We start from the raw sequence: 23,684 nt of genomic DNA on the forward strand, positions 1-23,684 counted from the left end.
ACAGGAGTTTGAGACCAGCCTGGCCAACATGATGAAACCCTGTCTCTTCTAAAAATACAATAAATTAGCCAGGCATGGTGGCAGGCGCCTGTAATCCCAGCTAGTCAGGAGGCTGAGGCTTGAACCTGGGAGGTGGAGATTGCAGTGAACCGAGATCAAGCCACTGTACCCCAGCCTGGGCAACAAGAGCAAGACACTGTCTCAAAAAACCAAAAGAAAAGAAAAGAAAAGAAACTAACATGAGACAGAAATAGAGGGAATACACACACAGAAATGATCTTACTTTCTTTATAATGTTCAAGGTGACCTACTTTAACTATCCTAGTAAAGACAGTATCACCCTAACCCCCACATTCCTGGTCTCTCTGATCCCGCTTTATTTTTTTCACAGAATTATCCTCTTTTATTATAATTCATTAAATAATTAAGTTCCTTGTTTATTGCCTCTCTCCCTCCATGAAGTGGGGGATTTTTGTCTTATCTTCACCAATATCTAAACTGTCCCTGGAACAAAGAGATTCTTAATAAATAAATCAAATGAATGAGTGAGCTAAACACCACTAAGAGTGTTACCTCAAGGGGAAATTTCTGCCATAATTCTCTATGAAGTTACATAGTGCATCTTTAACTTGTGGTAAACTTACTGTAGGTTTCAAGGCTGCTCCTTGTTCTTTTTTTTTTTTGAGACGGAGTTTCACTCTTGTTACCCAGGCTGGAGTGCAATGGCGTGATCTCAGCTCACCACAACCTCCACCTCCTGGGTTCAGGCAATTCTCCTGCCTCAGCCTCCTGAGTAACTGGGACTACAGGCACGTGCCACCATGCCCAGATAATTTTTTGTATTTTTAGTAGAGACGGGGTTTCACCATGTTGACCAGGATGGTTTCGATCTCTTGACCTCGTGATCCACCTGCCTCGGCCTCCCAAAGTGCTGGGATGCTCCTTGTTCTAATATACCAACTGTCTTCGTCTGTTGGTATATATAGTTGGGCAACTATAACAAAAACTCCATAGACTGGGCAGTTTGAATAAGCATTTAAGCAGGGCACAGTGGAACCTGCATATAGTCCCAGCTACTCAAGAGGCTGAGGCAGGAGAAATGCTTGAGCCATGAGTTTGAGGCAGCCTGGGAAATATGGCAAGAACCTGTCTCTTAAAAACATTATTTAACTTCTAAAAACCAAGCATTTATTTCTCGTAGTTCTGGTGGATAAAGAGTCCAAGATCAAGGCAACTGCAAATTCAGTGTCGGGTGAGGCTCACTTTCTGGTTGATAGACTTCAATCTCTTTGTATCCTCACAGCAGAGGAAAGGAGTAAGGGAGCTCTTGGGGGTCTCTTTTCCCCCATTCACAAGGGCTCTGCCCTCAACACAGATCCTATAAATTTTCAACATATAAATTTGGAAGGATACAAACATATAAATTTGGAAGGATACAAACATTCAGTCCATTGAACTAAGACTGAATTTAATAAGCACATCTGCTTAAATGATATCATACTTGTTGATCTCATATGCCTTTTTCATCTTTGTTTTTATCTATATTCCATTAACCCAGCTCGGAATTCACTCAACCAAGATGCTCTCCCAAATAACTCTAGTCCAAAATGATGTCTCTCTTTAGGAAAAAATACAAATTAATGTAAAAATTACCTGCAATAACCTCTACCTAGCAGAATTCTTAAGCTTCTTTGCATATTATTTTACATGTGCATGTACATCTTGAGATTATATTGATTGCACATATTGAATCCTGCTTTCTTTCACCAAATGACAAACATTTCTATCATCATCGTAACAGTACATAACCTATAATAATTGACATTTCATGTGTTGTTGGCCTGTTAACTCTATTGCATTCATTTACTTGCTTATTTACTGTTCACACATTCTTATCCACTGACAATGTACCATACCTTGCGCTTATGTGTTTTCTTTCCCATGTTAAATCACCTTCTGTTGAATAGACATTTCTTTAAAATCTCCCCAAATCTCTGAGTATAATCAAATGAGAAATGTTCAATAATCAATTGAGCATGTTAATCATTTGAGAAATGAATTTATGAAAATTTCATTTATCCTCATCTTTTTGAAAATACTCTTTTACATCAGAGTACACCTCAAGTTGTGTGCACTGACGACTGATCGTGTTTTAGTAGGTAGAAAGTCCTTAAAATTTTTGTTTCAATTTTCCCTTTTAAGCTTGGAATTTGGACCAGTGTTCCACTGGAACAAAGTGAATCATCTGTGTCAAAATATGGTAGATGAGATGTGACTTAGAATCTGTGCCAAGCGTTAAGACCTGTGCACCCAGCTTCTGGGGCAGAGTAAAGAGGCAGGCTCAAAGACATAGCTGTGTTTTAGACATGAGAGTGTTTGGAAAAACACAGGTAACAAGTGATGCTGGGAAGTCCAGTGAAATGAAAGGAGAATGACGATGAAGAATCTGGTGGCAGTAATAACCGAGGAGCAAATGAACTGGAGGGCCTCATCAGGAGGTCTGTCCACTGGTGGAAGGACACCATTCCTGGCCTTAAAAGGAGAGGCTCCTGTATGACTGGGGAAGCATTTGGGTAACTTGTATTAAATCCACCACTGTAGCTTATTCTTGAGTGTAATTAGAAGAGGAGGACTGTTTTCTGAAGCTGACCCCCTCCAAGATGACCCCTCCAGAAAAAGTTCCTGTTCCTGCCCCTGCTACCACCATGGTTTAGAACAAGAGACTCAAAAAAACACTTCTTTTGTTGAGTGACCTGTACATTTTCTAGAATGGAATGAGGCTCCTTATTTCTTTATTTAGTAGCACAACTCTGAGAACACTTTTTCTTTGGACAAAATTAAAAAAGGAAAAGGTCAAGTTACTCATTAATCTCTCTCTTATCTACTCAATGTCTCCATTTACGCTATATTTCTTGTGCCCTACATGGTAGCCATCACAGGGGGCAATAAACACTTCCAATGACCTTGTAATTTATATGGATTGCTAGCATCATGATTATCAGTCTATAAATTCTGGGAAATTCAATTGTCGACCATACTGTTAACTAAATGAAGCCATCCTGTTATTTCAGTGTCCTTCCTTGACAAAGTACCATAACGCTGAAGAACATCTCGAATAAAATGTTGGGTTGGAAAGGAGCCAACTGATTTCAACAGAATAAGATCTAAGCTTCATAACGTTTTTGAAGTGACTTCACAGAGATGCAGACATGTGCACTTGAAGACGCTGCCACTTCCCCCTAGCAAAGCTCCTCCCTCTTGGTGTGCATCACTGGGAAACCCCCAGCCTTCTGCCTCGTGCTAAAAGCACACAGTATCTACTCAGGGGAAAAGACTGCATTTAAGATTAGAAAATAGCTTGGATTACTTAAAGGAATAATATGTTGCCTGGAATTTCTGGTTTACAAGTTGGCTGTTTTTCCTTTTTAAAATATTTATAATTTGGAATCGGCTCATTAAGGAGAGCTTTATGTATGACTACTGCTCATGTCTGTGTAATTCTGTTTAATAGTTGCTTTAAAGGTGAATTCTGCTGCATTTACTTTGACAGCAATATAAGGAGTGAGAGAGACATGAACTCGAATTTCAATTTAAAATCCTGAAAGTCAGGAAAAAAACCCAGCATAAGCAAAATCAACTGATAAAGTACAAGAAAAAAATGCGACTTACATCACAAAGGGTCATTGCTTTATTATTTAGAGAGTACTTAAAAATTCAAAGACCAAACTTCTTTCCACCCCACAAAAATGGGCAAAGCACATACAGCTAGGTCACCAAGAAAAGAAGGGCAAGCAGGCAGTGTAAAGATACACAGTAGGACTTCTAATTAGCTGGATCTTTAGCAAATTTCTTTTATTTCTTGGGATTTTGAAGAAGTATCTTTTAAAAGAGGACTAAAAATGAAGTGGGAATTGGCCTTTTTTAGAATTAAAATTTCTCATCACAAGAAAAAAAATCCCATGTCCTTTATTTTCCAGAATGGAGTAGGTCAGTGGCAATTTGGTGAATAAGTATGCAATGCCTGTGACTTCTGTTTTGGAGACAGTCTTGCCCTGGGGCTGGAGTGCAGTGGCTCAGTCTGGGCTCACTGCAACCTCACCTGTGACTTTTTAATTGCAAGAAAGCCAAAATATTTTTTGATTACATCAGTTGTAATGGGAAATACGGCATATTACTGTAAGCAAAATACTATACTGCCTAACTTGTATTATTAAGCCCTTCTGCTGACCTTTGACCTTACATTTTCATCTGAAAAGCTGTGTGATAGGAGTTATTAAGAAATTATTTTAGGCAGATAGAGAGAAAAAGGGGTCTTTGGAACCTTTTTGTTTCTTTTAAAGCAACTCCAGAAATGTTTCTTGTCTAGCTGGAAAGCCCTGGCTCTTAAAACTGGGCCAGCAACCTTTAATATGCAAATGTAAGCCTTTAGAAACTGGGCCACCCAACATGGTGATTCCCACTGCTGTCCAACATGTGTCTGGCAACATGGCTGCCCCCACATATCTCCGTGTGTGTAGAACATCATGGTGCCTTACATTTGCTTATTAAAAGGCTAGGGTGGGAAGGCCCGTTTTTCATGGGCTATGTGAATGACATGCCTAGTCAAACCAATCACCTGAGCTCCATTCAAATCAGACACTGACACCGCCAGCCTTTACATATACGTGGCTGGTTTCGGTCTCACTTGGGGTCACCTCTCTTGGCTCTTGTGCCTCCTCCCTCTGTCTCTTTACAGGGGAGCTTCTTCCTTTTTTCTCCCTTCTTTCTTACCTATTAAATTCTCTGCGCCTTACAACCACTTCATGTGTGTCTGTGTCGTGGAAATAAAAATCGTCTTCATGAGACACATTGCAGCTTCACAACTCTTCCATTTTGCACCTTTCTACTGCTACTTCTGTGGATGGGAAAGCTCGGGTTTTAACAGTTAAGAGTAAGATGTCTTCTATAGCCAAATTTTAGTCTCAATGTTGTCCCACTGGCAGGTAAATGACCATTCAATTCCTAAATCCCTTTAAGGTATCTATTCTGTCTCCCATTAAGATAGTACTTAATTAGTGAGGGGATTTTCTTAATTTTTTTTTTCACCCCTCAGCCCTGTCCAAGTTAGTGAGGGGATTTTAAGTCCAGAAGTTAACCAAAACCATTTTTCAATGGGTAAATGCTTTAGCACCTGCTATAATAGCAGGATATAGAGCTCAATCTAACATGACCCCTCCCTTAAAGGGGCCTTGCCCAATTAGGTGATTTTTCTTGATATCCATTTAGGAAGGCACACAGGCCACAAAAGTCTAGGAGGTCAAAGGGAAATAAAAGGCAGAGGACTAAGACAGCTTGGGGATGGCGCAACTAAGGCCCAAAAGTTTATTTCCTCTAGTGCCATAGCTTGGAGGATCACGTGTGTGGTCATGGACGGTACATTTAAATGCGTGCCAGGAATCCAGGAATCCCAGAGAGAATATAGCTGGGGGGATGCCCTCTACTATTTTGTCTCCATCTGGATCACATACCGAAAGGAAGGAGACTAAAAGGATGCTTTTGTTCTCATTTCTCTTTCTAGATGGGTAACAGTCTTTTAACATGCAGTCCCCTGGAGTGTATTTTAAAGCACTGGGACTCCTTCAACCCTGAAACTTCAAAGAAAAAATGGCTTATTTTCTTTTGCACAAGGGAATGGCCTTTTTAATTCCCCCAAATTAAAGAAACAAGTTCCAGGGGAACCATCCAAGGGTCCCCCTTATCTGGGGCCCCTTCAAGTTCCCTTCTCATTGCAGAACCTTAGACAAGTAAAAGGAGTCTTAGGTTGATTTTCTGACAACCCTGAGAGGTATACAGAAGCTTAAAATTTAACTCAGGTATTTGACCTCTCATAGAGGACTGTTGTGCTGCTCCTAAGCCAAACCCTAACTATAGCTAAAACAGGCAGCTCTGCAAGGAGAAGAGAATTTTGGAGATGAACAATATGTCTCCTATAGTAAGCCAAAAGGGGAACAAGAAATAAGGAAGCCAAAGAAATAGGGGAAACACCACTCCCAATAGGAAGAGCTAATAGCTCTTGACAACCCTAACTGGAACTCCTTTCTAAGGTGTTGTTTCTTCTTTTGCAGTTTAAAATGGATTCTATCTCTTTTATAATGTTCTTCCAACCTGGGAAAGGTTTATTTTCTACATCTTAAAATGCTTTGCTTAGAGTTGAGCTGAGGGAAGGAAACTCAGAAGCCTGATATGCTAACAAAAGGGTAAAAATTTCTTACCAGTTGGGCTTTTGGCTTCTCTCTCCCTGTGCAAACCAGTAAAAGGGATAATAAGGATCATAGTTTATGTTCTCTGTAAATTTATAATTAATGAAAAAGGATTTGTGAGGTTGGTCTTAAGCTGTAGACAATCTGATGTGCTTTACATGTCTTTCTGTATAGTTCCGTCAAAGAAAGGATATCTTAGGTTAGGATGTAGGCCCAGGACCTCATAAGCCTGCTGTTAAAGCCAGCCCAACAAAATGGTCAGTAACAAACTTGGCTACAGCCTCCATCTTGTTTAATGTCCTTAGGAACATAACCTGTAACCTTGCGGCAATACTTTGTTTCGGTCTCAGCCATTTTACAATGGTGGCTGTCTTCTTGTGCTGAGTCAGTTTCTGGGTGAGGGTCACAAAGTCAGATAAACCAGTTTGTCAATCAGGGTGGTGCCAGCTAACCCATCAGGAGCAGGGTTTACAAAATATCTTAAGCACTGATCTTTAGAGCAGTTTACAGAGAGAAAAAGTCTTGCAGCCTCCAGCTGCATGACCCCTAAGCCATGGCTTCTAATCTTATGGCTAGTTTCTTGGTCTGGTCCCCAGGCAAGAAGGAAGCATATCTTCATAAGGGGCTGTTATCATCTTTGTTTTAAACTATAAACTGCAAACCAGGCTCCTGACAAAGTTGGCTCAACTTATGCCCAGGGATGGGCAAGAACAGCTTGGGGGCTGGAAACAAAATGGAGTTGTTTGGGTTGGATCTCTTTCACTGTCTCAGTCACAGTTTTGCAATGATAGTTTCAATAGCTGCCTATCACCCCTTAAAAAATGCCTTGTGCACTCCTGCTTAAATCATAACCTGATTAAGGCTGGTCAGTTTCACCTGTGAGGCAACTTTTTGTAAGGTTCAAAAGTCAGAAATCTTAACTGCTTGGCATGGCTAAAGTCAAGTAACAAGGAATTTAAAAATATGCTCTTAAAGAGTGGTCAGTTTAATTAAAAGTGGATATTCAAGTTACAGGTATATTTAAAAGCTTTTCTGGAAAAAGGTTCTTTTCTTCTCAGTCACTTGAATTGTTTTTCTCCATTTTTTGTCTTACCACTTTTTTTTTTTTTGAGAGGGAGTCTCGCTCTGTCACCTAGGCTGGAGTGCAGTAGTGCTGCGATCTTGGCTCACTGCAACCTCTGCCTCCTGGGTTCAAGTGATTCTCCTGCCTCAGCCTCCAGAGTAGCTGGAACTACATGCCACCACGCCCAGGTAAATTTTTGTATTTTTAGTAGAGACAGCGTTTCACCGTGTTAGCCAGGACGCTCTCAATCTCCTGATCTCATTATCTGCCCACCTAGGCCTCCCAAACTGGTGGGATTACAAGCCTGAGCCACCACGCCTGGCCTGTCTTACCACTCTTAATGTAAGCATGAGAGGCCCTAAGACTGGTAGCATGGTACCAGAAGGCCCAACTTCTGGTAGCATGGGACTCCTTGGGAAAAACACAGGAGGCGCCACAGATCCATTTTGGGAAAACCTCTGTTTTCCTCACCAAACTCCAGGAATTAAAAGTAGATAGATCCCTCACAAAATCAAAGGCTGTATTCTGTTTTGCATTGTGTTGCCTGATGGTTTTGGATTTTGGGGGTGTTAGAAACTACTTAGCATTATGAGAGAGATCTGGTGTATAATAACTAGGTAGGAAATATACTTTTTTTTTTTGAGATGGAGTTTCGCTCTTGTTACCCAGGCTGGAGTGCAATGGCATGATCTCGGCTCACCGCAACCTCCGCCTCCTGGGTTCAGGCAATTCTGCCTCAGCCTCCGGAGTAGCTGGGATTACAGGCACGCACCACCATGCCCAGCTAATTTTTTGTATTTTGAGTAGAGACGGGGTTTCACCATGTTGACCAGGATGGTCTCGATCTCTTGACCTCGTGTTCCACCCGCCTCGGCCTCCCAAAGTGCTGGGATTACAGGCTTGAGCCACCGCGCCCGGCTGGAAATAGGGATGGTTAATAGTAGTTATAAATTAGAGTAGGATGCTCTTGGCCACCTGAAAGATATGGAAACATCTCCATCCCACCCCACCCCCAACTAAGAGATGAGACTCCCATGGGGGATGTGCTAATTACAAAATAAGCCAAGTGGCTTTGGGTTGTTTTGCAATGAAATGCATGGCAGAAGCACTACACTGTCTTCTTCCATAGGATCTATATGGTCTTTTCATAAATTGAGCATTGAAATAAAGGCATAGCAAGGAGGTCTTAAAACATTAATCTACCCTTTAGTAATAAGGTTATAAAACGTTTGTAAAGATTTCACCTCATCGTCAAACTGGTTAAGATTAGATGGAATAATCTATGAGGTTTCATTCAAACAAATTGGGGTTAACATTAACAAACTAATGCAAGGGTAAAATTTGGCTTTGAATAGGATTTTCATGTCATAGTAAAGGTTAATAAAATGTTTTTGCCTTTTGAGTCATCATTTTGGCAAAATAACTTATGGCAATCTGGAATTCTATTTCATAACATCAAGTGTTTTAAACCTCTAACATTTAACAGGCATCCCAAAATCAAACTTCAAGTTTCGAAATTGTCTTTTCTGATGCCTGGCTTTTTGGATGGTTCCAAGGGCCCCTGAAACATTCAGAAAAGAGGTAAACAAGATTATTTGACATGCTTAGTCACTTGAGATTGCCAAAATGATGTCCAATCTTCTTTAAGTTGTATTTTGATGAATAATATATGTTCCAAAATTGTATGGGATTTCCAAAATTCTATTGTCTAAGTATATGCTATCAATTATAATTAAGGCTAAAGTTATTGGAAGCCATGGAGATAAATAAACTTCTTTGTCAGTCATATTTTTAACTGTAATTGTCCTGGAAATGTTGCCATTCATAGACAAATGTCTTGCTTTCTTCCATCTCAAAACATTGTTTATAATCAAGCTATATTAAGGACTTTAACAGGTCTTCTCAAATGCAGGTTTTTAATAGCTCTGAAGATTGTCATTGGAATAGAGAAAGGATGTACAGGGCTCATGAAGAACTGACATGTTCACAAATACCAAGCAAAATAAGAGTTAACTAAATGGACTACACTCAGAAAGTTAAAGCAAACTTTTTAACTTTTGCTTGGAATATTGCTGATCCTTGTTTCATTTTTCAGAGTCAAGGAAACTCATTTTAAGCTATTTATGGCCTTTAATAATTGAGTAAGGTATACTCCATGAACAAAATTTGGAGCATGTTTATTTTTCTCTGCCTGGTTCCTCTAGAATTTGGAGACCATCTGTGAGTACTCTTAACTTATGGAAATATAGTTGTTTGCATCAGTGCAATAAGATTTCCTTTTTCTTTGTCAACAGGACACAACAGGAGAAAATGGTTATTTTACCAAGGCTTTGACTGAAAGGGTATGTTTCCCTTTAAGGAATCAAGCTTGACATGCAGAGCCAATAAAAGCCCCTTGGGGAGAACTGGCCTCATACCTTGTCTACACAGTCCATGTCCAGGGTTCCTAACCTATGGTCAGTAAATAATGTCACTTTCTAACAGGTCTGGGAACTCCAAGTTTATCTTGGGATCTCAAGAGGAGAGGATCACCCAACTCACAGGTATTTGAGGATACAAATCCATGATGGACTTGGCTTTAAAGGCCTTATCTGGAATTCCTTATAGAACAGAGTTTCATCAAAGCCAATCCAAAAAGTTTATGTAGAAATGATTCTTGCTGCACTTTATGCAAATAACCAGGCCAAGTACAAGACTAAAGTTTATTCTATGAACAACACACATAGTCCTATCATAATTTGCTCTTACCAAAAATGAGGACTGGTGAGACAAATTGTGCTCCAAAGCTTAGCATACATTTGTCATTAAATCCTAGTCTCATTGTTTTTAAGCTTTTGGCCTACATTTTAAATTACTCCTGCTTATTCCTGTGAATCAAATGGTGATCTCCTGCAGGTTGGAAGAAACTGGATGAGTAATGTAAAAATCTGGATCAATATGCTAGTTCTGGGCAATCATCCTGCAAATTCTGCCAGGTAATGAAAATGAGCAAGGTGCCCATAACCTGGAGGTTTCTTTGTTTAGGAAAATAAAACTAAGAAACTTCATAAAATTTTACTTTCTAAGACATAAGGAAATTCTATGTCTTAGAAAGTAAAATTTTAGATGGAAATTATCGACTACATCACACTTGTGGGGATTGCTATACTCTCACTCTACTTCTTGCAATAAGATTATACATGGTAGCACCTTCTAAATGAAATATTGGACAGAGAGTTTCCATTGCTGTGTATTTTGCTTAATTATTATCCTTATAGCAAGATAATAGTTACTGACAAAAAGGAAGCATGAAAGTTTTACTATCACTGAGTCTGCTAGGACTTTTTCTTGGGTTTAGTGATGCACTTTTAAATAAAACATGCTGCTTCTGGATTAACACCTCTACTAATGTACAGGAAAATCTACAGGTATTTAAATATCAGATCAAAATCATTAACAAGCTCAGGAAAAATGCAAAATCATTAACAAGCTCAGGAAAGTCCCGTGTAGCTACAATCCCTCTTTAATTAATTCTAGTCTTCTTTATGGAATTGGTTAACCCCTTTATTAACGCCTCTCTTGCTTGTATGTCTTGTATTAATATTTGAAAACTGTATACTCAATACTGTAATTCAAATTGTTTCTTGTCGCCTAGAAGCAATCAAACTCCAAATGGTCTACAAACTGGACCGTGAGTGGACACGTCCTATTTCCGAGAACCCTTAAATTGACCCCAGGAGGAGCCCTAGCTGGTGTTCCCCATTTGATGCCCCTTTCAGCAGAAAGTAGCCAGGAAAAGTTGTCACCCCAAAACTCCCTAACAGTAGTTAAGTTGATATCTCCACAGGGGGTAAATGTGATAGGAGTTATTCTTTTAGACAGAGAGAGAAAAAAAGGTTGTTTTGTTTTTTTCAGAAAGTTTTTCTTTTTATTTTTTGAGACAGAGTTTCACTCTTGTTGCCCGGGTTGTAGTGCAATGGTGTGATCTCGGTTCACTGCAACCTCTGCCTCCTGGATTCAAGCCAGTCTCCTACCTCAGCCTCCCAAGTAGCTGGGATTGTAGACACCCACCACCACGCCCTGCTAATTTTTGTATTTTTATTAGAGATGGGGTTTCGCCATATTGCCCAGGCTGGTCTTGAACTCCTGACCTCAAGTGACCCGCCTGCCTCGGCCCCCAAAGTGCTGGGATTACAGGTGTGAGCCACCCTGCCTGGCCAAGAAACTATTTCAGGCAGATAGAGAGGAAGAGGGGTCCTTGGAAAGTTTTTGTTTCTTTTAAAGCAGCTCCAGATAGATTTCCTGTCTGGAAGGAAAGCCCCTGCCCTTAAAGCCAGGTGGGCAATATTCGATATACAAATACAGGCCATTAGAAACTGGTTCCACCCAACATGGTGATTCCCATCCTTGTCCTCTTGCCCTTACTTCCACATGTGCCTGGCAACATGACCCCACATAAACCCATGTGCGTAGAACATCATGGTGCCTTGCATTTGCATATTAAAAGGCTAGAGTGGGAAGGCCAGTTTTTTCATGGGCTGGGTGAATGACATGTCTAGTGAAACAAATCTGCTAAGCCCTATGCAAATCAGGCACCACATCCTCCAGCCTCTACATATACCTAGCTGGTTTCTGCCCCACTTGGGGTCTCCTCTCTCGGCTCTGAAGTTGCCCTCCTTCCATCTCTGTACAGGGGAGCTTCTTCCTTCTTTCTTCTGCCTCCTTTCTTGCCTATTAAACTCTCCACTCATTGAAACCACTCCACTTGTGTCCCTGTCATTTTATCCAACTTGATGCGAGGCCAAGGACCTGGTGTTCCTCCACACGTCAGAGCCTTATCAGAAGGGGCTGGACACCAGTTGCTCTCTGAAGCTATTCCTAGCCCTAACATTCTTTGTTTTGTTTGCTTTTTTAGCTCGCTTAAGTGTGTAAAGTTTATAATGCTTAAATAAAATTTTCTGTCTTACCATTACAATGAGAAAGGAATAAAATACCTTATTTTCCAAATCTACTTAGAGAATATCGTTTGTAATATACTTGTGTTTTAAAAGCCTTCAAATGCCAAGAGGAAACCATTCCTTCTGAGAAGTGCATTTCTTTCTGTACCTGAGTGTTTTCACAATCCCTGTGTTGGTGTGTAATGCCATGAAATGCTCTTGATGGTAACAGAAGAGAAAATCAGACACAGCTAAATATAAAGGTCAGTTGGCTGGCAGGTGCTTAGCAGGTACAAATAGAGGCCCATTCATGCTGCTACACCTGCTCCTGAAAAGCATAATTTAAATACAGTATGCTAATTTGGGAGGCAAAAAACCACCTAACATCAAATTTTAAAAGAGTTGGCCACAGTTTAATGACATCCCCGCACACCAACCTCCACCCACACTGCCCTTCATAAGGCCCTTCAAGGAGATCACATAGTTCTAAACCTGGTCCACAAACACACATACCCTCCATTCTCTCCTTTTCTTCTCGGTGGCAGTTTGACAAAATCTTTAGGGGCAGTTAGAGGAAATGTTAGTGTTTAATCTCCTACTTCATTCAAAGCCTTGACGTTAATTTTTACCCCTGTTAAGGCCTCAGGAAGTTCATTGTCCACACCCTCCATTTGAACTCAGTCACTAAATGATCTCAAGGCTAAGGGATAGACCACAGGTCCACTTCACAAGTAAGCCTTCAACACCTGGTTTAGGAAAGTTTGCTGTGCAGACAGTTGTAGTTATCCCTTTTACAGAGAGATCTGGATTTGTTTCCTAGGGTCAAAAATTATTTAAATCAAAATATCTAAGAACTTTTTGGGCATTTAGTAAAGTCATGCTGGGGGAGAATTGGCAGAGACGTGTTAAATGCACTTGACCACAAGAACCATTTATTTCACCCAATATTTACCAGCTATTCATTGTGCACCTACTACAGATTTTGGCATTGTAGATATAAGAAAACTCTATCCCTGACTCATTAAACTTATCCAAAAAGTAGGGAACCAGTCTCAGAACCATTCAAATGAAGCCTCAGTTGATTCAAATAAAAATAAGCTTTAAATATTTAATGTGAAAGTTTTCCAGTATGTTAATAATGGCTTGATTAACCCCAGGGATACAAATTTTACTAATTAGAAGAAAGTTTCAATAAAATACCAATATTTGAATCTAATCTGACACCTGAAACTAGGAAATCAAACACTATTTTTCCCTCTATAGTTTATAATAAAACTTCTCTAGAGAAAAAAAATCTTCAAAGCCTGAAAATAGGTGGAGAATTTTTAATATTTATTATTGCAAAGAACAATAAATAAACTATGCAGTTTCACAAATGAGTGCTGGCACTGAGCCACAGAACGTGTCTGTCATATCACTCTTTCACACCATACATTAACGGAAGTAATAATTTATCCTCATTGGGTTTCCTATTTACTATCTCTTCAGTTATACCTCTTTTAATTGTAGTCATGGAGTGTCTGAATTTTATAATCCAAGATACTAAGATGTTGATTTGACATACCACCACACTTACTGTCTTATAATCTCTGCCAAGAATTTAAAAATTTTCGTTGGTCTGACAGGAAGAGGAAATTCCATGGTTTGGCGAACCCAGAGAGTCTTCAGTACATGTCGGTTATAGAACTGTGTTAAATACATTTAAACTCTATAATTCTATAAGACCCATTTTAGGTGTATACACTGAGCACCCAGTTCCTCATCGTCCTCTCTCTCATATGTTAACCCTGGGTAATACAAGTTCTAATCCCGTAATTCTATGAACAAAACAGCCCCTGATACATAGGTTTGATTTTTTAAAATAAATTTACTTTACCTTATTCTAAATGTAACAAAAGGTCAACATAGAAAGCAGAAAACTGAAAAGCACAAGGAAAGTGAAATATCTATAGTCTTTTCAACCCTTGTTAGTTTTGTTGTATTCCTAGTTGCTTTACGTATCTATGTATCAATACGGTACTTTTTTTAAATAAAAGGAATGCCAAAAGGCACATGCCAATTTGGACTCTGCTTTTTCCACTGACGATTATATCATAGTTTCTCATACTTGGTATTCTTTTGCAAGAGTCACTGAATAGAATACCATCACACAAAGGTAATTACCAAGAACTCCTTATTACTTTTGCTAGACACTTAGGGTTTACATTTTTTCCAAAATGATAAATCTTTGCTCACAGCTCTGATGATTTCTCTGGGAACTGACAGCCTAACAGAAGTCATGTCCACTTTAAGACTTTTAACTTACTGAAAAGCTATGTTAAGACCAGAGTGCTGGTCCCCCTGCAACACGTTCACTTACATTGGCTGACGTTTTAATTCTGTGCCAATCTGAGAGGAAGAAATGTCAACTTTTTGTTTCATCTTTTAATGCCAGTCACGTCCCTTTTTTCCCCTTTTACCAGTCACACTGGTTGACTCACAACGCTACAAATCAATCCTGCTCATTCTTAATTTTCCAGCATTGTTCCTGAGACTGTTTCACAAAAAAAGAAAGTTCTCCCTCTTATCCACTTAACCTAACAATTTCTGCCCATCCCAATCCTCCTGCATTTATTGCTTCCAAGAATTTGGCACTTAGGACACCCTTGTCCTTACATTGTTCATGCATGTATATTTCATCTTCAAAAAACATTTAGTCGCTCAAGGGCAAGGGCCCCAGAGTCCCAATATGCTAAGGGCCTGATGTCGCTTAATAATTTAGATTCCAGCGGGGCTACTCTCCAGGGAGGAGAGCAAAGAGCAAATTACCTTACGGGCTGGGAGTGCAGGAGCCAAACCTTTGAGACTGAAAACAAGAAGGCCAGAGACGATTCAGCAGCAGGCATCCAAGCAAGAAAAACTCAAATACTGCTCCTAATAATGTCTAATGGCAAATACCGTGTAAGGGCCCAGGCAGTCCGGACAGCCTGCAGTGCCCCAGGATAAAACTAACCCTGAGGGCTGATGGCCCAGAGTGACGCCCGTCCTGGCCTCTGGATCTCTATTTTTAGGTCGAAGGGCTTTATTCTTGAATCCCGAGTTCCCGGAGACAGTCCTACGGCAGCTTAGTTTTCTTTCTACCCTTCCAGGGTCACAAACTTGGCGGTGACCCAGCCCTTTCTCGCAGGCCGCCTCAGGTTTCCAGAACTGTGGCCCTACGGTTTAGCAAGAAAAGAGGCGAGGCCCGGGGAGCCTGCAGGGTTAGGCCCTGCCAAGGCCACGCCCTATCTCCAGGAGGCCAACGGGCTGTCCCTGAGCGCCAAGGCCCCGCCCAGCGGTCCGCCGATTGGCCCCACCGCCCCGGGGCCTCTACTCACTTCCGCCTCGGGCGCGGCTCAGGCCACGCCCACCCGCTGTGAGGCTGTGGGCACTTTGTGAGTTTGGGGATTGTTGCGTCCCGTAAGCGGACTCACAAGGGACTTCCCTGCTCAGCTGGCTCCCGGTTTCTCTGCTTACCTCCGGATAAATGACGGCTTCTTCCGCGACGCGCATGGCGCCTCCCAGCCGCCGCGAGTGTCCCTCTCCTTCCTGGCGTTTTCCTGGGTTGCTTCTGGCGGCCCTGGTGTTGCTGCGGTCCTCCTGCTCTGGTAGGATCCCGGGGCGGGTTCGCGCGTCAGCGGTGAAGCTAGAACTCTGCTGGATCAGCTGGGCAGGAGGCGCGGGGCGGGACTGACCGTTTGTCCTGCCGGCTTGGGGTAGAGGGCGAGGCCAGGGTTCTCCGAGGAGCGCAGTGCGCAGATCCCTGGGGTGTGTGGCGGAGGATGCGGGGACCACTTAGAGCCCGAGGTGAAGCTTGTTTGCTGGAGTGATGTGCGCGGCCCGAATTTACGTAGGGTCTGGCTGCGCCCCCAACAAAAGCCTGCACCTTGTTTTCGGGATTGAGTCCAGTCGGCAAGTGGAGCGCGCACTGGGTGCCCCTGGTAAGGGCTTGCTTTGGAGTGCACGGGTGCGTGGGAGTGTTGCTAGGGCCCGTGCTGTGCCGCCGGTGAGAGTTTAACATGTGTTCCCTGGGCGGGGCGGTTGGTGCCTTGGTGAGCCGGGTGTTCCTTAGCACTTCGGCAGTATCTGCGAAAAGTGCTGCGGCGCGTCCGTCCGCTGTGCCCCATGGGCTGGGCTGGCATGGGCTGTGCTGGGCGATCAGGGGCCTGGCCTGGTGTTGTTGGGAGCGTGCTGTGTTGTGTGCAAGTGGCCTGCCCTTCAGAGTTCACGGTGGACAAGACAGCTCACTGTTTGCTTTGAATGGTGTGAGCGTGGACTCTGGGGCTAGGGGGGTTATGTTGGGTGAGAACAGGTTCTCAGTGCCTGGGGTTAGAGATGCTGGTAAGGGCACGCCACGCGTTTTGTGCCTTCTGTGAACAGTCTCCGTGTTGCCTGAGATCCTATTGGTCTTGATTTTTAACTAGCTGGTTTTTTGGGACTTGGGTGGGTCATGGAGTCATCTTCCTGTTCCCAACCAATGTAGACACTCTCTGATTCCATTACCTAATGGCTTTTTGACATAATTTTCCTTCTTTTCATTGTTTGAGTCATATTTGAGAGATGTGAAGAAACCTAAAAAACACTGGTAACCAAACCTATTGAGAAATTAGTATCCTAACAAAGGAAAGGAAATTATGTTAATCTGTTTTCCCTGCAACTCATAAACTAAAGCTGAAGCCCATCCCACTAAATTTGTTTTGTATTTCATTGAATGGAATAATACTATTAAAAATGCATACTAGGCCAGGTGCAGTGGCTCATGCCTGTGATCCCAGCACTTTGGGAGGCCCAAGTGGGGTGATTGCTTGAGCCCAGGAGTTGGGCAAGCAAAACCCCATGCAAACCCCATATCTACAAAAAATACAAAAATTAGATGGGCATGGTGGTGTATGCCTGTGGTCCCAGCTACTCTGGAGGCTGAGGTGAGAGGATCGCTTGTGCTTGGGAAGTGAAGACTGCAGTGAGCTGTGATCATGCCACTGTGCTCCAGCCTGGGTGACAGAGTGAGACCCTATCTAGAAAAAAAAAAAAAAAGCTAAGAAATACATGCTTATTAAACAAAACGAACAGAATCACAGGACAACTATTTTTAATATTTTGGACTATTTCCATCTGACTTTATATGCGCTTCAGGTGTATCTATGTCCAAACTTATATTTAGGATCCTATTACGTGTACAGGTTGTACGTTACGTTTCTTTCCTTAGGAACATTCATTCAACGAATGTCGGCCTAGAATGTGTGGTGCTATTACACTGGTAGGCAATCCCAAACGTTCCTATTTTCTTGATCCTTTTTTTCGCCATTTGTTTACACACATGTACATGCAGGAAGATAAGCAGGGGCTTTGTTTTGTGCACTGCTGCAAGCTCAGTGCTGGGAACACAGTAAACAATAACTATTCGCTAAAATGTATTGGGAGTGGCAGACATTAACTAAACGTAATAGTAACAAATATATTATGAACCAAGGGAAGTGCTCTGGAGAAAAGGAGTATAATTTTCTGACAGCATTTAACAAATGGACTGGAGGCAGGGAAGGCTTTTCTGCTCATCAAAGAGACAAAACTCTGCCTCTTTGGGGCATCTGTGCTTGCTGTTCTCAGCCCTGGAACATTCTCCTGAACTGCTGCATAAACGGGCTCTTTTCTTCTGCAAACTCGGCTGGTATGTTATCCCCTCAGAGACCTTCTCTGACCGCCCCCCGTTTCAGGTTGGAGACATACAACCCAGTTCAAGTCCCTCTTCACTTGTAATCACGCTTTAAAAATGACCTTTTCTATTCTTTGTCTCTCCCCATCAGAATGCAGGGATCTTATCTGTCTTGTCACATTTGTGGTTCCAAAAGCCCAATTTGTTTGCCTCCATATCAATACTGACTCAGTATCCATATAGACATCTGTTAAATACCAGAAAATTAAATATACTATTTGGCTGGGGCTTAGAGCCTAGGAAAAAGTTCCTCCTGCCTCCAGGAAGAAGGTTGTTTAAAGAGCTATGCTCAGGGTGGTTTTTCTGTGGTACCTAAAAAGCCAGGGCAGGGGCAGCTGAGGGCCCGAAAGGATCTTCCTCCCCTGTTCATGTTGACTGTAGGGTTTCCAGTACTTAAGTCTGGCATTTCAGTGATTATTAAAACGTTCATTTTGAAGGAGGGTGATGGGAGGAGGGAGCAGTGGTGATAAGAAGAAAACGAAAGGCCTTTTATTTTCTTTTAAGATTAATGTTTAGAATAGACTTAGTACTAGAAGTTCAGGCTGGGCAACATAAGGAGATCCCACCTTTACAAAAAATGAAAAAAAAAAAAAAAATTAGCCAGGTGTGGAGTTTGTTGCATGCCTGTAGTCCCAGCTACTTGAGAGGCTGAGTGAGAATCACTGGAGCCCCCACGGTCAAGGCTGCAGGTCAAGGCTGCAGTAAGCCCTGATTGTACCACTGCACTCTAGCCTGGGTGACAGAGTGAGACCCTGTTTCCAGAAAAAAACGAAAAGGAAAACACACACACACAAATAGGAAGTTGAAGAAGATAATGAAAGTGATTTGAAATAGAGGAACACAGAAAAATAAAATAGGGTGCAACATGGAAGATAACCTTGTTTTTCCTTCTCTTCATTCTTAGTTAAGTTTGAGGTTGATAAGGTTAAATCAACAACAAGTATGAAACCTAGAGAAAGTAAAAATGAGAACTCATGATGCCACGCAGGGAGAATACATGAACTAAAATAAACATTCAATTTTTGGAGCAACTCACTCTCACAAGGAGAAGGTTTTGTAAGCAGACAATGCTGCACATGGGAGACCTGCTCTCTCAAAGGTAGTTGCCAAAGGGTTCAAGACAGCAGAAGGAAACACATATCAAATTTCAGGCCAGTCTCATTCCTCCAGAAGAGAAGCCACTTTTTTGGACAAAACCCACAGTCTCCTGTTGTGTGTGGTCTCTTCTGCCAATTTTAGATGTTTTCCTTATTTCCAGAGGAAGAAGCCAAGATCACTAAGTGCTTACAGAGTAGCTTCTTAGTTTCCTTTCTCGGAATACTACAATGCAAAGAGAGCCGTCCTTATCTGATCACCTGCCAGGATATCAAAAGACCCAGAGATAGGCAACACAAGAAATGGCTAAATCTTCTTTCTCCATTGTGCCTTAGAATGATTATTTTCAATATGAAATTGTTACAGTATATTCTTCACATTGTTTTGTGTTTGACAGCGGTGGATTTTGAGTACCAAATTTTTTCTTAATAGCTACTATGAGGGACATATTGTGCTGGGTGTTGTGGTCACATGGATGAAAGGAGTCGGCCATGTTAACTATTAAACACAAAAGCAGGTGATAGTTACCTGAGAGATCCATGCAGGGGAGAGTCCAGGGAAAGGTGACTGATCAATGCTTTGTAGGGGGAGGCAGAAAATGCTTAAGGAAGAAAATGATTAAGGAAGACAAGAGTTGAGCAGGAGTCATAGCTACTGGCCAGGAAGGAAGGGTATTCAGAAAAGAGGAAGCAGCATGAGCAAAGGACCAAGATGTGATACTGCTGGCCTGCCAACCTACTCAGTGTAGCAGAGTACAGCAAAGGAGACAAGAAAGAAGGGAGAGGACTAAATCACAGGGTGAGTAATTCTGAAAAGCAACCGGCTCCTCAGAAATCAACAATCACCATCATAAATTCAGACCTTCTTTTTTCTTTTTTTTTTTTTGAGATGGAGTTTCGCTCTTGTTACCCAGGCTGGAGTGCAATGGCGTGATCTCCACTCACCACAACCTCTGCCTCCTGGGTTCAGGCAATTCTCCTGCCTCAGCCTCCTGAGTAGCTGGGATTACAGGCACGCGCCACCATGCCCCGCTAATGTTTTTTTTTTGTATTTTTAGTAGAGACGGGGTTTTACCATGTTGACCAGGATGGTCTCGATCTCTTGACCTCGTGATCCACCCGCCTTGGCCTCCCAAAGTGCTGGGATTACGGGCTTGAGCCACCATGTCCAGCCCATAAATTCAGACTTTCATGTTATTTCCTGTCCTGTTAGGGCAGCTTGAGCCTTTTGTTTGACTTAGCACAACGTGACTCCAAACTTGGGTTGTTTTCATTTTCCCAGGCACAGCAGCAGCAATTTCTTGAGTGCCTAACTGGAGATAGAATTTGACAGTGTCAGCATTTTTTGAGCACCTGCAGAGTGGGTAGAGTATAGTAGAAAAAGAAGAATATGGTCCTTGACCCCCAGGAACGTGCCTCCTAAGAGAAGACAGCCTGAAGTGACAAGCTGTCAGAAGTCAGTGTTTTAAACTATGGAAGAAGAATCTGAGTAGAGTGCTATGGTACTGAAGAAGAATTCTTAGTGGAGAAATTAGTTTTCAAATGAATTTAGAATAATGTGGGGAAAGATGCATCCATATATATTTTACGACCAAAAACATTATTGCTCTTTCTTCAGTTTACTGTGGAATGTTTATTTCCAAAAAAAAACAAAAGCTAATAGGATGTTATTTAAAACTTGCAAGTCCTGTTTCCTTCATCATTACCAACACTCACGTAAACGCATGGAACAAACATTTAAAATCTTGCCAACAGCTTTTTTTTTTTCTTGAGATGGAGTCTGGCTATTGTGGCTCAGGCTGGAGTGCCATGGCTCAATCTTGGCTCACTGCAACCTCCACCTCCTGAGTTTCAAGAGATTCTCCTGCCTCAGCCTCCTGAGTAGCTGGGATTACAGGCCTGCACCACCACACCTGTCCAATTTTTGTATTTTCAGTAGAGACGGGGTTTCTCCACATTGATCAGGTTGGTCTTGAAATCTCAACCTCAGGTGATCCGCCTGCCTTGACATCCCAAAGTGCTGGGATTACAGGCGTGAGCCACCGCGCCTGGCCTGCCAACAGCCTTTCTATTTTTGTATACCACCTGCTGCCAGACCACCGTCCACTGCTGGTTAAAGTGATACAATCTTCATGTTGTTATTCTCTTAATCCTAGATGCATGTGGGCCACCACCAACATTTGAAGCTATGGAGCTCACTAGCAAACCAAAACCCTATTATAAGGTTGGGGAACAAGTAGAATATGACTGTAAAAAAGGATACCACCACTTCGCTCCTTTTCTCACCCATAGTATTTGTGATCGGAATCACACATGGCTACCGATCTCAGATGAGCCCTGTGTTAGTAAGTAAACAAGCCTTTTTTTTTTTTTTTCTTATTGGCTCTAGAGATTTCTTTTTTTATTTTCTTTTTTTTTTTTTTCTTTCTCCTGCTGGCTCTAGAGATTTTTTGTTTGTTTGTTTTTTGTTTTTGTTTTCTTCTTTCTCTAGAGATTTGCACACATTTTGGGGTACATATTTCACTATGGTGATTTTTTTTTTTTCTTGTGAAATGAGGTTTCAGATAGCAATGCTTTTTTGCAGGCTTTGAGAAACTGCAATCTCCAAGAAATCTTTTTCTTGGCAATAGATTGCCTAGGTGGACATGAATCTTAAGTTTACCCTTATAATAGGTAAATAAAGAAAAAAATATTCCCATGCATTCAAAAGAGCAATGCAGAACTTTGATTTTGATTCAGATCTTTAATAACTGGATTGAAAAATCTCAAATTGTTTTTTTTTTTTTTTTAGAAAAAGTGTGTCACTATATACCTAATCCTTTACATGGCGAAGCAATCCTTGCAAATGGGTCTTACTCATTTGGAAATCAGCTGCACTTCATTTGTAATGACGGGTAAGTTGTTCCTTAGCGGAAATTAGGGAAATGTTAGTAATTTTATTTTTGCTTTGCTTTTCTTCTTAAGCATTCATATATATTTAATTTTGCTTTCGATGTGACAAGTTATACCTCTAGCCAAACAACTCTTGGATGTTTTATGGGGATAGGCAAGATGTATAGTAAATAGAAAGAAATTGATACTGAAGGAAAGCAAAACTACTTGCTGTATCTGACAATAAGCCTGTTGTAAGCATTAAGAATATAGGTAGTAATCATGAGAATTTATTCTTCACAACTGAGTGTCTCCAACTGAAATCTGCCAACTCTTCGACTTGAAGTAGAGCTCACAGAAATGAGAGCTATTTCTCTCATTTCTGTGAGAAGCAGAATTGTCAACTAAAGATACACTTGTATCCAGGTGACTCTGTAAGGTGTTACCCAACCAAAACTGACCTGATTAGCCTTTAACCATCATGTTGATCAAAATCTTTCAGTTGAAAAACCTTATTTTTGAGACTGCTACAATATGAAGCATCTCAAGAACAGGCACTGAGCACTCAGTAATAGTCTTTGTTCTGTAGGGCTTTTGAAGTCGTATATATTGGGGATACTGGACATTTAAGAGAAATGTGCATTTAGAGAGTAAATAATTTTCTGTCCATTTTCTGTTGCTATAACAGAATACTTGAGGTTACGTAATTTATAAAGAAAAATTTATTTGGCTTATATTTCTGGAGGCTGGGAAGTTCAAGGGCATGGCAATAGTGTCTGGCAAGGGCTTTCACGCTGCATCATAACATGCTGGAAAGTGAAAGGGAAATTTAGCATGTGCAAAAAAGTCAAAGCACAAGGGAGGGGATTCTTACTTTCTAACAACCTGCTCTTATGGTAATGAATCCAAGCCTACAAAAATGAGAATTCACTCCCACAAGAATTAATGAAGACTCTCTAGAAAGGCATTATCCCTCTTAATGACCTAATCATTTCCAAAAGGCCCCACCACCTCTTAATGTTGTTACACTGGCAATTAAATTTCAATATGAGTTTTGATAGACACAAACCAGATTCAAGCAATAGCAGTAATACACCATAATACAGAAAAAATAATGGCCGGGTGTAGTGGCTCACACCTGAATCCCAGCACTCTGGGAGGTCAAGGCGGGCAGATCACAAGGTCAGGAGTTCGAGACCTGCCTGACCAACATGGTGAGACCCTGTCTTTACTAAAAATACAAACTTTAGCCAGGTGTGGTGGCATGTGCGTGTAATCCCAGCTACTCAGAAGGCTGAGGCAGGAGAATCACTTGAACCTGGGAGATGGAAATTGCAGTGAGCTGAGATTATGCCACTGTATTGTAGCCTGAGTGACAGAGCAAGACTCCATTTCAAAAAAAAAAAAAGATAAAATAAGTGAATCTTGGAGGAAAAATCACCTGTGACTATGTAAGGCAGTTTCTCTGACAGTTTTTAAAATTTGGTTAAGTAGAAATATTGGAATATTCAGTTAATAGTTACATAGAGCCGCTGGGCGCGGTGGCTCACATCTGTAATCCCAGCACTTTGGGAGGCCGAGGTGGGTGGATCACGAGGTCAAAAGATCGAGACCATCCTGGCCAACATGGTGAAACCTTGTCTCTACTAAAAATATAAAAATTAGCCTGGCGTTTGGCACGTGCCTGTAGTGCCAGCTACTCAGGAGGCTGAGGTGGAAGAATCACTTGAACCTGGGAGGCGGAGATTGCAGTGAGCTGAGACTGGCCACTGT

The 23,684-nt window shown here is 41.6% G+C and overlaps 1 protein-coding gene and 1 long non-coding RNA gene across 26 annotated transcripts in view; one reads left to right on the plus strand and one right to left on the minus strand.

Moving 5' to 3' along the window:
• The window catches only part of LOC128930229 (uncharacterized), a 97,121-nt gene extending 81,687 nt beyond the window's left edge, over positions 1-15,434 (minus strand). For both annotated transcript variants that reach the window (XR_013529887.1, XR_013529886.1), the window contains exon 1: positions 15,027-15,434. This is a non-coding gene — a long non-coding RNA (uncharacterized LOC128930229). The remainder of the gene's footprint in view (positions 1-15,026) is intronic.
• Positions 15,435-15,594: 160 nt separating this feature from the next.
• The window catches only part of CD46 (CD46 molecule), a 33,732-nt gene continuing 25,642 nt past the window's right edge, over positions 15,595-23,684 (plus strand). For 6 of the 24 annotated variants that reach the window (XM_078357029.1, XM_008985596.6, XM_078357031.1 and 3 more), the window contains exons 1-3: positions 15,595-15,844; positions 21,197-21,385; positions 21,832-21,934. In XM_078357029.1, coding sequence (XP_078213155.1) covers positions 15,724-15,844; positions 21,197-21,385; positions 21,832-21,934 — 413 coding nt within the window. In that variant the 5' untranslated portion in view covers positions 15,595-15,723. Of the gene's footprint in view, positions 16,500-21,196; positions 21,386-21,831; positions 21,935-23,684 lie in introns of all 24 variants that reach the window. The other 18 variants (XM_035280696.3, XM_035280695.3, XM_078357026.1 and 15 more) reach the window with 5 other exon arrangements.

The sequence above is a fragment of the Callithrix jacchus genome, chromosome 19, assembly GCF_049354715.1.
Source record: "Callithrix jacchus isolate 240 chromosome 19, calJac240_pri, whole genome shotgun sequence".
In the NCBI taxonomy this organism is placed as follows: domain Eukaryota; kingdom Metazoa; phylum Chordata; class Mammalia; order Primates; family Cebidae; genus Callithrix; species Callithrix jacchus.